Source organism: Salvelinus namaycush, chromosome 12, assembly GCF_016432855.1.
Source record: "Salvelinus namaycush isolate Seneca chromosome 12, SaNama_1.0, whole genome shotgun sequence".
Taxonomy (NCBI): Eukaryota; Metazoa; Chordata; class Actinopteri; order Salmoniformes; family Salmonidae; genus Salvelinus; species Salvelinus namaycush.
Genome location: NC_052318.1, coordinates 11,492,674 through 11,506,025, shown reverse-complemented (window position 1 = coordinate 11,506,025; position 13,352 = coordinate 11,492,674). Strand labels below are relative to the sequence as shown.

At 42.6% G+C, this 13,352-nt stretch overlaps 1 protein-coding gene across 2 annotated transcripts in view; it reads left to right on the top strand.

Annotated features, from left to right (window-relative positions):
• The window catches only part of LOC120056894 (glutamate receptor 4), a 226,099-nt gene extending 213,661 nt beyond the window's left edge, over positions 1-12,438 (top strand). The window contains exons 14-16 of one of the 2 annotated variants that reach the window (XM_039005160.1): positions 4,075-4,189; positions 7,051-7,188; positions 10,332-12,438. In XM_039005160.1, the coding sequence (XP_038861088.1) occupies positions 4,075-4,189; positions 7,051-7,188; positions 10,332-10,496 (418 nt within the window). In that variant the 3' untranslated portion in view covers positions 10,497-12,438. Of the gene's footprint in view, positions 1-3,158; positions 3,274-4,074; positions 4,190-7,050; positions 7,189-10,331 lie in introns of both variants that reach the window. The other variant, XM_039005159.1, reaches the window with a different exon arrangement.
• Positions 12,439-13,352: the final 914 nt, after the last annotated feature.

Below are 13,352 nucleotides of genomic sequence, written 5' to 3'. Positions count from 1 at the left end.
CCCCTTTTTCCTCCAAACATAACAATGGTCATTATGGCCAAACAGCTCTATTTTTGTTTCATCAGAACAGAGGACATTTCTCCAAAAAGTACAATCTCTGTCCCCATGTGCAGATGCAAACCGTAGTCTGCCTTTTTTATGGCGGTTTTGGAGCAGTGGCTTCTTCCTTGCTGAGCGGCCTTTCAGGTTATGTCGATATAGAACTTGTTTTACTGTGGATATAGATACTTTTGTACCTGTTTCCTCCAGCATCTTCACAAGGTCTTTTGCTGTTGTTCTGGGATTGATTTGCACTTTTCGCACCAAAGTACGTTCATCTCTAGGAGACAGAACGCGTCTCCTTCCTGAGCGGTATGACGGCTGCGTGGTCCCATGGTGTTTATACTTGCATACTATTGTTTGTACAGATTAACGTGGTACCTTCAGGCGTTTGGAAATTGCTCCCAAGGATGAACCAGACTTGTGGAGGTCTACAATTTATTTTCTGAGGTTTTGGCTGATTTCTTTTGATTTTCCCATAATGTCAAGCAAAGAGGCACTGAGTTTGAAGGTAGGCCTTGAAATACATCCACAGGTACACCTCCAATTGACTCAAATGATGTCAATTAGCCTATCAGAAATTTCTAAAGCCATGACGACATTTTCTGGAATTTTCCAAGCTGTTAAAGGCACAGTCAACTTAGTGTATGTAAACTTTGACCCACTGGATTTGTGATACAGTGAATTATATGTGAATTAATCTGTCTGTAAACAATTGTTGGAAAATTACTTGTGTCATGCACAAAGTAGATGTCCTAACCGACTTGCCAAAACTATAGTTTGTTAACAAGAAATTTGTGGAGAAGTTAAAAAGCGAGTTTTAATGACTCCAACCTAAGTGTATGTAAACTTCCGACTTCAACTGTAAGTCATGTGAATGTCATATGAGATAGTGGGATATAATTTATGTGAATGCGAGCCATGTCAATGATCAGTCCTGTCTGACTTGGCTAGACTAGAGCTGCTTTATACACAGTGGAATTTACAGACTTCCCTAAAAAAACTAAAACATCCCAGTCACCACAGGGAGTTAGTTTCACTTCGCCAAACTCTAGTGTGTGTGTGTGTGTTCCTGTGTGTACTGGGCACAATTTCATGAATCCATTGCCGAAGGACTGATAAAAGTTAACTTGCATTTTCATAGTTTTTGTAGAATGAGTGAGATAATGTTATTTTTGGGAGGGAAAAGACACTGCAAATGATAAGAGCAAACAAGCACCCCTTAGCAAGTTATCTCAGCCTATACTATAATGCTCAGACTATCTATTAGTGAATACTACTTCTGGTTTACCATATATCCCTTAATAAATAGAAAATGGAACAAATAGCCATGATCACATGTAAACTATAGAGAGGACTACCTCAGTGCAGTATGTAAACTAACTATAGATCTATGTGGTTGACCACCTGACCCTAGATAGGACCTACAGAGCATTCTGTCTCTCTCAATCAATCAATCAATGATGTTTATTTTATAAAGCCCTTTTAACATCAGCAGTTGCTACGAAGTGCTTATAAACACACTAGCAACGGTCGTCAAAGTTGGTAAAATGTCAAAAACACAGTTCTGATAAATGTAACAGTTGCATAATGGAGTAGGATACTCCATACTTGTTGACTGAACTACAGCACTGGCAAGTGTTTGAGCGGTCATAACAGACGTTTGCGCAATTGTACAATCAACAGGAACATGTGTTTTGCACAAGCAAGAGTTGGAATGTGCATTGCTTTTCTTTTTAAATAATTTGATCCAGCAACAATTAAGTGAATTAACACCCCACAAAAACAAGAAAATAATTGCTGGAAAGTGGGGAATCCTGAGGTGGGCTGGACATGCGCATTGCTAGACACACAGACGCATGCACGCACACACACTATTTCCACAATCCAACACCAATCCTTACCTGTCTGTAAATTCCACTGACTGTGCTTCTCTAGAATGGAACAACATGAGTTTGCAATGCAAACAACAACTGGTGCAGGGTTTACCCACTGTTTTCTGCAAGAGGAGGCACTGGCAGATCATGGTAGTTCCCGATGGAGTCCATTTTTTTTCAGCATTATTATCGGTTGCTTTCCCCTGCTCAGATGTGGCATGCATCAACCAATGGTTGCGTGCCACATCCTCGACTGTGTCATCAACTGACAAATTGCTATAACATATGATGTGGTTAGCTGATACGTAAAATACCTATCCAGGCATTGTAAGATCTGGCATGCGTCAGTAACGCATGGGCAGAGGAACGTGCCCATCATCTTCTGTCAGTCACTTCTCCTGGTCACCATGGAAACCCACCAATCAGCATGCAAAGCAGCTATAATGTCAGACAAGGCTGCAATTTCCCACGGCATTAACCTTAAAGTGGCTCTAAAAGGGTTAGATGTTTAATTATATTTTTCTTCTTCTCTTCTCATCAGCTTTTACTGAAATAGTTATTTTACTAATGTTGCTATCAGTTACATTTCTGTCTCTCTCATTTATGGTGTGTACTTGATATTACTGCAAAGTAGAGCTGAAAGGCACTGAATGCACGTGGACAAATCTCTCTTGATGCAAGTTTTACTTCTCTGAATCAAAATATACAGTATATATAACATGCCGTTACTACACAATCCTTTCCCTATGGGCCCTGGTCAATATATGCACCATTTTGGACACACAATATGTGTAATGGAGTCTAACTATCAATCAGGTTGTGTGAAGAAAGACAAAATACATTCTGGTCAGGGGCCACATGGATAAAACCAAGGGAAAAATGTACATACTGTAATTTAGTTTCCTTGGCTCAAACTGAAGTGAACCAAGTCCCAACTTGAGGATTGTCCGTTCTGTGTATAAGGGTCCAATCTGTGGGGCAAATACAAATTTCCACTCAAGTCAAAATATAACTTCTCCCATTGACATCACTGCATGACTAAGTGAAAATGTATGACTTAAGTGGAAGTTAGGCTTTGCCCCCTGTGTATGGAGGGAGGGTTTATTGTTACAGATAGAACATTAACACACCCCTATTTCCACCCTTGTGCCCCCTTTACAATCCCACCCTTCCCCCTCCTATCCCCAATTGGATGCTATTGACTCACCTTCACTCACCCAAATATGTTTTATCATTTTCAAGAAGCGCAGTTAACCTGGCAGTGTTAAAACTGAATGAACAAGGCCTGTTGGACAAATTGAAAAACAAGTGGTGGTACGACAAGGGAGAGTGTGGCAGCGGCGGAGGTGGCGAGAAGGTTAGCCACCCGTGTGTCAGCCCCATGCCGATTGGGTAAAACTGTTGCTGTGGTAACGGGGGCATCTGCCGGGGCGACACCCATCCTGTGACCCGCAGTGGCGTTGTGACGCACCACAGTGGCACATATTATAGAGTGGAAAGTGATTACTGTCAAACCACAAATATGCGCTATTGGTAGATGTTATTGTTCACCTATTCATAATCTAAAGCTTAAGTGAAACGTTTTTGAAGACACCTTGAAGTCACAGTCACCGCCCTATTGTGTACTCCCACTAAACACTACATTGTGCATGTCATACATGTATCTTATGCCAAAACAGGAAGTTGTCCTTTGATAACTTTCGTGCTCACTTGAAAAAGAGATGTACATCTCATTGTGACTTTCCTAGTTAATTAACGGATAAATGCATTTTAAATACATGTTTTTTTTGGTAATTGTTGACCTGGTACAAAATCCAGCCAATAGTTGAGGCTTCACAGTAATGGCCTTCGATTGGTTGTTGTGAGATAGGCCCCAGCAGTATGTGCCCGTTCCAGAAAGCGATGAAGCGGGGGCTCCATGTATATGTCTGTAGCGCTCAGCCCCTCAGGCGCCCCCTCCTCGACCACGAGCATAGAGACATGTAAACCAATGGGGCTCCTGTCTCCGTCACTTCCAGATGTTAAGTGCTCTGTATGGGCTCTTTCGGTTTCTGACTGAATAACATAAAATAACATGTCCTATGATGTTATTTATGTTATTTCCCCCTCCCCCCTGACCCTTCCCCGACCCCTCGACCTCACACGTGCGGTTTTGAAGAACGCCGGTAAACCTAGCCGTGTTGAAACTGAGTGAATCAGGCGTCTTAGACAAGCTGAAAAACAAATGGTGGTACGATAAGGGCGAGTGTGGACCCACGGCCTCAGGAAGTAAGGTCAGTCTCCTGCAAGTCCTGGGACCACACCTCCTCACTGACTGTTCTGATGTCCCACTGATGAACCCCACCCATCGCAGACAGACAGATAGAAAGACAGGTAGAAATGCAGACAAGTAGGCAGACAGGTAGGCAGGCAGATAGGGAGGCAGGCAGACAGGCAGGCTTGCTGACACACACACACACAAAAATAGGACAGAGAGACTTAAAGCGTAGCCTGAGGGATACAACACATCACACAATAAGGCATGCGCACAATTCAGTGGTAAGCAGCACATCAATGTACTGTACTCTACCATTCAAAATTTTGGGGTCACTTAGAAATGTCATTTTTGATCAGAAATACAGTGTAGACATTGTTAATGTTGTAAATTACTATTGTAGCTGGAAACGGCTGATTTCTTTATGGAATATCTACATAGGCGTACAGAGGCCCATTATCAGCAACCATTACTCCTGTGTTCCAATGGAATGTTGTGTTAGCTAATCCAAGTTTATAATTTTAAAAGGCTAATTGATCATTAGAAAACACTTTTGCAATTATGTTAGCACAGCTGAAAACTGTTGTCCTGATTGAAGAAGCAAAAAAAATGTCCTTCTTTAGACTAGTTGAGTGTCTGGAGCATCAGCATTTGTGGGTTCGATTACAGGCTCAAAATGGCCAGAAACAAGAACTTTCTTCTGAAACTCGTCAGTCTATTCTTGTTCTGAGAAATGAAGGCTGTTCCATGCGAGAAATTGCCAGGAAACTGAAGATCTCGTACAATGCTGTGTACTACTCCCTTCACAGAACAGCGCAAACTGGCTCTAACCAGAATAGAAAGAGGAGTGGGAGGCCCCAGTGCACAACTGAGCAAGAGGACAAGTACATTAGAGTGTCTAGTTTGAGAAACAGACGCCTCACAAGTCCTCAACTGGCAGATTCATTAAATAGTACCCGCAAAACACCAGTCTCAACATCAACAGTGAAGAGGCAACTCCAGGATGTTGGCCTTCTAGGCAGAGTTGCAAAGAAAAAGCCATATCTCAGACTGGCTAATAAAAAGAAAAGATTAAGATGGGCAAAAGAACACAGACACTGGACAGAGGAAGATTGGAAAAAAGAGTTATGGACAGACAAATCTAAGTTTGAGGTGTTCGGATCACAAAGAAGAACATTTGTGAGACCCAGAAAAAAATGAAAAGATGCTGTAGGAGTGCTTGACACCATCTGTCAAGCATGGTGGAGGTAATGTGATGGTCTGGAGGTGCTTTGGTGGTGGTAAAGTTGGAGATTTGTACAGGGTAAAAGGGATCTTGAAGAAGGAAGGCTATCACTCCATTTTGCAACGCCATACCCTGTGGACGGCGCCTAATTGGAGCCAATTTCCTCCTACAACAGGGCATTGACCCAAAGCACAGCTCCAAACTATGCAATAAATATTTAGGGAAGAACCAGTCAGCTGGTATTCTGTCTATAATGAAGTGGCCAGCACAGTCACCGGATCTCAACCCTATTGAGCTGTTGTGGGAGCGTATGGTACGTAAGAAGTGCCCATCAAGCCAATCCAACTTGTGGGAGGTGCTTCAGGAAGCATAGGGTGAAATCTCTTCAGGTTACCTCAACAAATTGACAACTAGAAGGTCTGCAAGGCTGTAATTGCTGCAAATTGAGGATTCTTTGACGAAGGAAAAGTTTGAAGGACACTTATTTCAATTAAAAATCATTATTTATAACCTTGTCAACATCTTGACTATATTTCCTATTCATTTTGCAACTCATTTCATGTATGTTTTCATGGAAAACAAGGACATTTCTAAGTGACCCCAAACTTTTTAACGGTAGTGTATGAAATGATGATACCTGCAGGATCACATTCATATGGTTGTCACCTGTATCTGTGCCACACTTAGTAGTGTATATTTAGTAGGGCACTTAGCAATGAATGTATTCAAGTTTTGCAGTTGTGATGTCCCAGCAGATTATTAGTATCATAGAATTAGAATGAGTAGAACAGGTTTGAAACCTATTATTTTTTTTATTATTTATATGCCAGTCATTCCAGCCAACTGTAGATTGGATATAGCAAGTATAGCAGTTGGCCACTACTCAAGCATGTAAAGAGAACTCCCACCTCAACAAAGCAGCATGTAAACGCCTTAGCGGCAAAACAAGTCCTTGTCAAGTGTACAGTATTTTCTTGTCAAGTATAATTAAAAGGTAGCTCTCCAGTTTTGTTGGAATGTGCTCACACACACTCCCATCAGCAGCAGATCAGATGCAGAACAAGACAAGGCAGTGTTTAGTGAAGTCTCTAACCTGAACAGATTCCTTTTGAAAAGAAACCATCCTACTTTAGGAGCAGGAAACGAACCTGCTCCAAAAGAGGAGATAAGAAATGTGAGAGAGCTGCTCTCGTGTGTCTTAAACCACAGCATCTAATTACAAAATGACAATAAGCAGAGATAACAGAGGGCTAGGGAGCTACTTGAGAGTTTAGACCGAGGAAAAAACTGCCTGTTGACAATTGTTGACAGCTAGCAAACTAGAATAATTGTTTTCCTATTTAATTGCTGTAAAAACATCATAGTCACGCTTTAGATTGATTTGAATGGTAATTTCATGATGATAACAGCTACAGCGCTAGCCACAGAGCTCATAGCTAGAGAAGGTGGACTGGAAAGTATGTGTGTGTGTGTGTGTGTTAGATTTGTTAACTTTGTATTTGTGTACTTGTGTTGTAATGTGTAATATAATTGCCTGGTATTTTATGTATGAGTATGTATGCGAGTCTGTGTTTTCATTTGTGTGTTCTCGGCACCCCACCACTGTCACGCCTCTGATTTCCTGTCTGCCCTGTGTCTCTCCTCCAACCCCCCAGGACAAATCGTCCCAGGCCCTGTCGTTGAGCAACGTGGCGGGGGTCTTCTATATCCTTGTGGGGGGCCTGGGTCTGGCCATGCTGGTGGCCCTCATCGAATTCTGCTACAAGTCCCGGAACGAGGCCAAGCGAATGAAGGTGGAGGCACCGATGTCTGAACACCACCACCACCACCTCCCCCACCACCTAACCCCTAGCAGCCCCCGCCCCAGCTGCTCCAGCCCCAGAACAAGCCCTCACCCCAGTCACAGTCCTGGCTATAGTCCTGGCCACACCCCCGGCCCCAGCCCTTCCCCAAGCACCCACAACTTAGCCACGTATAGTGAGGTTTTCGACGGGTATGGGAGCGATGATGGGAGCGATGGAGATATTATGATATAATGCCAGTATAGAAAAAGCCTCCTCCATCCCCCACCCACACCTCTAGGCCCCCCTCCTGTGGTACTGTAAGTTGAACCTCCCTTATTGGCCGCTAGCTAGCTTGCCATGCTGCTGATTGACTGTACAACCGGTGGCAATGCTTCCTTTACTTCCTCTGCCTTGTGATTCGCTCGTTTGTGGTCATGTGACGTACTCGTCTGTCTCTTGGCTTCCCGGCGGGGGCTTTAAGATGGCCGCCGTTTCTATTGTCTGTTTGGTTTGTTTGGCTGCAGACAATGTCTCATGCTGTTGACTGTGACTAGGGTTGCACACTTCTGGAAACTTTTCCAAAATTCCCACGTTTTAGAGAAATCCCGGTTGCAGGAATCCCTCCCTGCTTATTCCCCATTGATTCTGGGAATCTTCCAACCGGGATTTCTGGAAATCTAGGAATTTGGGATATTATTCTCATGTTTTCCAGAAATACCAGTTGGAGGATTTCCTGTTGGTGTATTCCCTCCTTACTTATTCACTCCGTGAATCCACCAACCTGGATTTCTGGGAATTTGGGGAAAGTTTCACAGATTTCCCAGGAATTCTCAGGTTTTCTCGAAATCCCCTCTCTGCTTATTTCCTTCTTATTCCAGGAATCCTCCAACCTTGATTGTTTGGGAAAGTTTCTGGAATTTCACAACCCTGACTATGACACGCACAGGCACCTGCTAACATCGCACATAGCCATAGTGCCCTGTCTAAACCAGGGGCATCAGTTGGGTATGGCAGTCGCACAAACATTTTAAGTAGGCAAAAAAAGTTGACAAAAATCTTTCCTATCCTGATTTAAAATGCAACTGCTGTTTAACGTAACATCAGACTGGCTTTAGGACCATGCGGAGCATCGCTCGGAGAGCAGCTGCCAACCTGCGCCCTTTTCTCTCACTTTTAGAAAGCAGAGGACAGAGACAGTGGCAGCTTGCCAGTCAGCTGTTTAGGCCGATTGCCGATTGCTTTGAATTTGATGATGGTATTTGAACTCGGACTTTTAAACCTTATTGTAATCTGATAGCCAGGGGTTAATTGAATTGGGAATTTGGAGGTGGGGAATCCTTCCTTTTTGGTGACATTCAAAACCAAAAGCGATTTTATTGTTATTAAAATATAGGCTGTGATAACTGTCGGCCTAATTTATATTTACGTTCATTTGCCAAGTAGACTAGTGCAATTTTGGTTTCATGTATTGGTATGAACATAAACACAACTGAACAACTTTCTTTTTAGAGCATTTCCCCAAAATACATGTCCTGTTTTTGGCTTCAAAGAAAAGAACAATTGTAGGCTATAACAAATGTTCTGTCATGCAGTGACAGAATTATAATTGATATAACTATTTTTACTTCTTGCTGTCGGCCTACTTCATCATAATCCTCTGCCTGCATCCCTATCTGTAGTCTTCCTGTCTCTGGTATAATGCATTTCCACCTCTCACTTTATCAGTCTTGCTTGTCCATCTTCCTCAATTCAATTCTTACAGATCAATCTTGCAGGCAAAACGTCATTAAATATTGTTCAGTTATTTAGCTATAGTGTGGATGTAGGGCTGTTTTTGAAATACAATAATCACCCAGACAGTGCAACTACTGCGTGGGCAACACAATAATATCAGAGACAAGCTGGCCCGGGGAAAGATATGCGAGCCACCCCTTCGTTGTTCCAATCAATATTCTCAGAGCCGCCTTGTTGATACAAAATGTTTCAATATTCTTGTTGATACAAAATGTTTCAATATTCTCAGAGCCGCCTTGTTGATACAAAATGTTTCAATATTCTCAGAGCCGCCTTGTTGATACAAAACGTTTCAATATTCTCAGAGCCGCCTTGTTCATTGAAATAATGTTTCAATAGTTTCAGGCCCACCTTGTTGATGTTGGTGAGATGTTGGTTTCAATTTACAATGAATCCTACCGTTTATAAAAATCTGCGTACAAGTTATGATTTTTGTATATATTGTAGGCTACCTAACTATGGCCTAAAAATGTCTAACTGCCCAAATGTCTAATTGCCCCCCCCCCCCCCCCCACACACACACACACGTTGCCATACCCTAGCTTTAGCTGAACCAACGCCACTTTTCTAAAACAGACAATATAAGAAGGGAGAACCACATGTTTTAATGAGAAAACAGCTCCAAGTACACGCTAAGTTAGATAAAGCAATATAACACCATACATTATTGGCGAGTTAAAGCCTAAAGTAAGTGGAAACTAACTGCCCCTCTAAGAGCTATATTGACTTGAGCGCCGATCTCTAAGATATTTCCCTCGGGTCCAACGATATTTGACTTGCAGATCTACAGTATGTGTCTGACGTGGTTATGTGTCTCCTGTTGGTGCTGTAGGCCCCCTCTCTCAGCCCTCTCTTCATTCCCTTTACTGTTGCTTGGTCAGCTGCCCTGTCATCCCTCGCCCACACATAAATCATCCAATGTCTAATAACCATAGTAGTCAATTGTAGTCTTGTATCAAATGTGCACATAAAGTGGCGTTAGAATGGCCATGATGGATGTCCTGTGATTCTGTGGTGTGACGTTAGATGTAGTTACTGTACTATATTCATCCCTGACATGATCCATCTTCATGATGCTTCCTGATCTTAGAATTGTTAGTGTAATTTTGTATGCCTAGATGAGCTGACATGTTTTTCTCTGTCCCTCTCTTCCCTTTTCTTGCTCACTCACTATTCCCTCTCTCTCTCTGTCCCCTTGCTTTCTCTCTTCCCCCCTCTTTCTTCCCCTCTCCCTCTATCTTTTCACCCCTCTCTTTTTCTTATATTTGTCTCTTCTCTTTCTCACTACCCCCATCTCCCCTCTCTCTGTCTCCATCCCCCCTTTCTCTTCCTGCCCCCCCCCCCCCTTCCCTACCCAGCTGACCTTCACGGAGGCCATGAGGAACAAGGCACGCCTGTCGATCACAGGCAGTGTGGGGGAGAATGGGCGCGTCCTGACGCCCGACTGTCCCAAAGCGGTCCACTCGGGCCCCTCACTCCGCCAGAGCTCCGGCCTGGCCTTGGTCTCCTCTGAGCTCCCGTGAAAACCAAAAACCTTCCAAGTGCCTTAAAAACGACCAACCCACAACCACCATATACCACAAAGACACAGGACAAACACCACCCAAATCGGACACCACCACCAGTGTGTGGGCAGACAGGGACTAACTAACATTGTGGAAGTTTTTTAAAATAGCAGAAATTGGGACTTTGCAATTTGAGTATGTAGTGAATCTGTGGCCATTTTGGATGGAGTTCTGTGGAAAAGTACAATCTGGATTTTTACTGTGTGGCCAAGTGAGGGCTATTTGTAATCGAGCTGCCATTTTCGGGTGCAGAGGTGGAGATTGCATCTGAGATGTTCCACTGAAGACCCTGTGCCAACTTATCATTGCAATCACTGGCGAAGGAAGAGCAGGAGGAATTGAGAGTGAAGTGAAAATGAAAAATAAAGGAAGACCAGAAAACTTGAAACATGTAACTGTGGATCAGTGGGTTGCTGACTGAATTGGCAAACTGAATCACAATCAAGATTGTTTTTCAAATGTGGACAATTGTTACCAGACGAGAGCAGTGTTCAAAAGACAACTGTCAGACAACAATCTCACTGAATATCAATAACTGACATGTGGGGGAGTGTCTCCCGTTGTCATCATGGAGATAAAAACTATAATTATTAATAAACTACAATAACTCTATTGATAATACATATAAGATAAATAAACTGTGAAGATTTAGTAAATATGTATATTCTGTGAAGACAAAGCTAAAGAAAACAGATGTTCTGTACATAGAGGAGACAGTATAACATGCTTGCTTTTTAAACAGATGTAAATAGCTGATTCAGTAGTGGACAGAGGGCAGTTCTCTTTTTGTAACCATCTTTAAATAAATAATTCATCGCAATAATGGATAAGACGACGTTGTTGAAAAAGGAGAGACATTGAGACAGCGTTTATTCCTTCAACGTTCAGTTCAGAGCGTCATGTTCCATGGGCATAGTATCAACTCTGCCCATCTAGATACCTGTTCTCTACATATTAATATATTCAGCGATGAATGTTAATTAGTCCCATCCTCATCCTCTAGCATCATCCCCATCATCTTGCCCCACCCCATCCTCTAGCCACACCCCATCATCTTGCCCCACCCCATCCTCTAGCCACACCCCACACTGTGCAGTCATAGACCAGAAGTGGCTGATAGACCGAATTTTATGTTTAGATGCTTTACTTGCGTTTCCACTAGAAAACAAACAATAATTTTTGTGTCTTTTGATCTATTTTTTTGTAACGATCAATTACATTTAAAATTACTGTCCGTCTCCTGATTTTTCAATGTTTTTTCAATGTTCGCGGCTGTTGAACGTCTTATCTGGGTAGATATTTTAGATTATTGTGTATGGAGAGTATAATGCTTTTTTTAATGTGAAATGAGAAACGCAATTTTTTCCTCATTGCTATATTATTTCACGAGTCAAAGCTTATATAAACAGTATTTATTGAGTAAAAAAGAAGAAGAAGAAGAATATTTGTGTTATTGAGCCATGGTCAAAGCTTTGGACCTCTTGGTCCCTAACACTGTGGATCCTCACTGTGGATCCTCAGTAGAAGAATCTATGGTCTACTTCCTCTCATTGAAGTTATTAGCGTGCAGTGGAGGTTTCAACACATGGCCAATGGAAGGGCAATCTTTAGGCCCGTGGGCAGCAATAGGACACTGACTTTTACTGTGTCATCCTTTTGTCTCTTTCATTTTCAACTTTTTTGCCCCAAAACCTGTTTCTGCTATTGTTGTTGTCGGACAAATATGTGCAATGTTATCAATGTTTTCAATTGCTGTCTCTGTCTTTTGCCCTTACACACATTCACATACACGTCCAAATACATGTACTCGTAGTAGTGGTTGTAGCTTGTATGGCTGCCTGGGTGAACCCCCACTTCAGCCACCCCTGCACTAACTGTAATTTTTATTCAGACATTTGGAACAACACAAATAAATAATCATAACATTTAAACATATATTCAAAATAAGACTCATAAATATAAAAAAGAAGTAACAAAGACAAATAGAAACAAATTTGTGTTGATTTGGCACTCGAGCATCAATAAATTACCCATCCCCCAATACTGTCAACCAAGAGTCAAGACTAAACCAATTCACCTTGGTGGTATGCAGACTGATTTTGTATTATTCTTAACGATTTCACACAAACCAGAAAAAAATGCAACAATATCTCTGTGGAACTATATGTTCACAGTATTATGAATGAATTGTGGTTTATTTGGTAGCATTTCATAGTGTGACTGATTTTACTAATTGCATTAGTACTGTACAAAGTTATAGGTGCGCTATTTGATAGATTTCCCCGCTCCCCCCACCTCGGACTTCCAGTGGGGAGATCTGAGGTCAACCTACCCCCGCCCCCCTCCCCATCTCGTACTTCTGAGTGGGAGACCTTCCCAGGCCGTAGCCTGCCTAGCTCACAAACTAGAACCAGAGCGCCCACTCCGACAAGGTTAATTGACCCACAGTCCCACACGGTGACATGATATCATTGACGTGACGTGCAAATGAGCGATAGAAAACCGATCACGCAAATGTCACCATTCCGATTTTTTTGGTGCGGGCGCCCCGTGCCGCCCCCGGCAAGATGCCACCCTGGGCGACTACCCTATACCTAAATCCACCACTGTGTACACAACACGTACAGAGGCTGGTGGGAGGAGGTATAGGAGGACGGGCTCATTGTAATGGCTGAATGGAATCAATGAAACAGTATCAAACACATCAAACACATGGAAACCACATGATTGACTCTGTTCCATTGATTCAATTCCAGCCCGTCCTCCTATAGCTTCTCTCACCAGCCTCTTCTGGTACACACACACACACACACA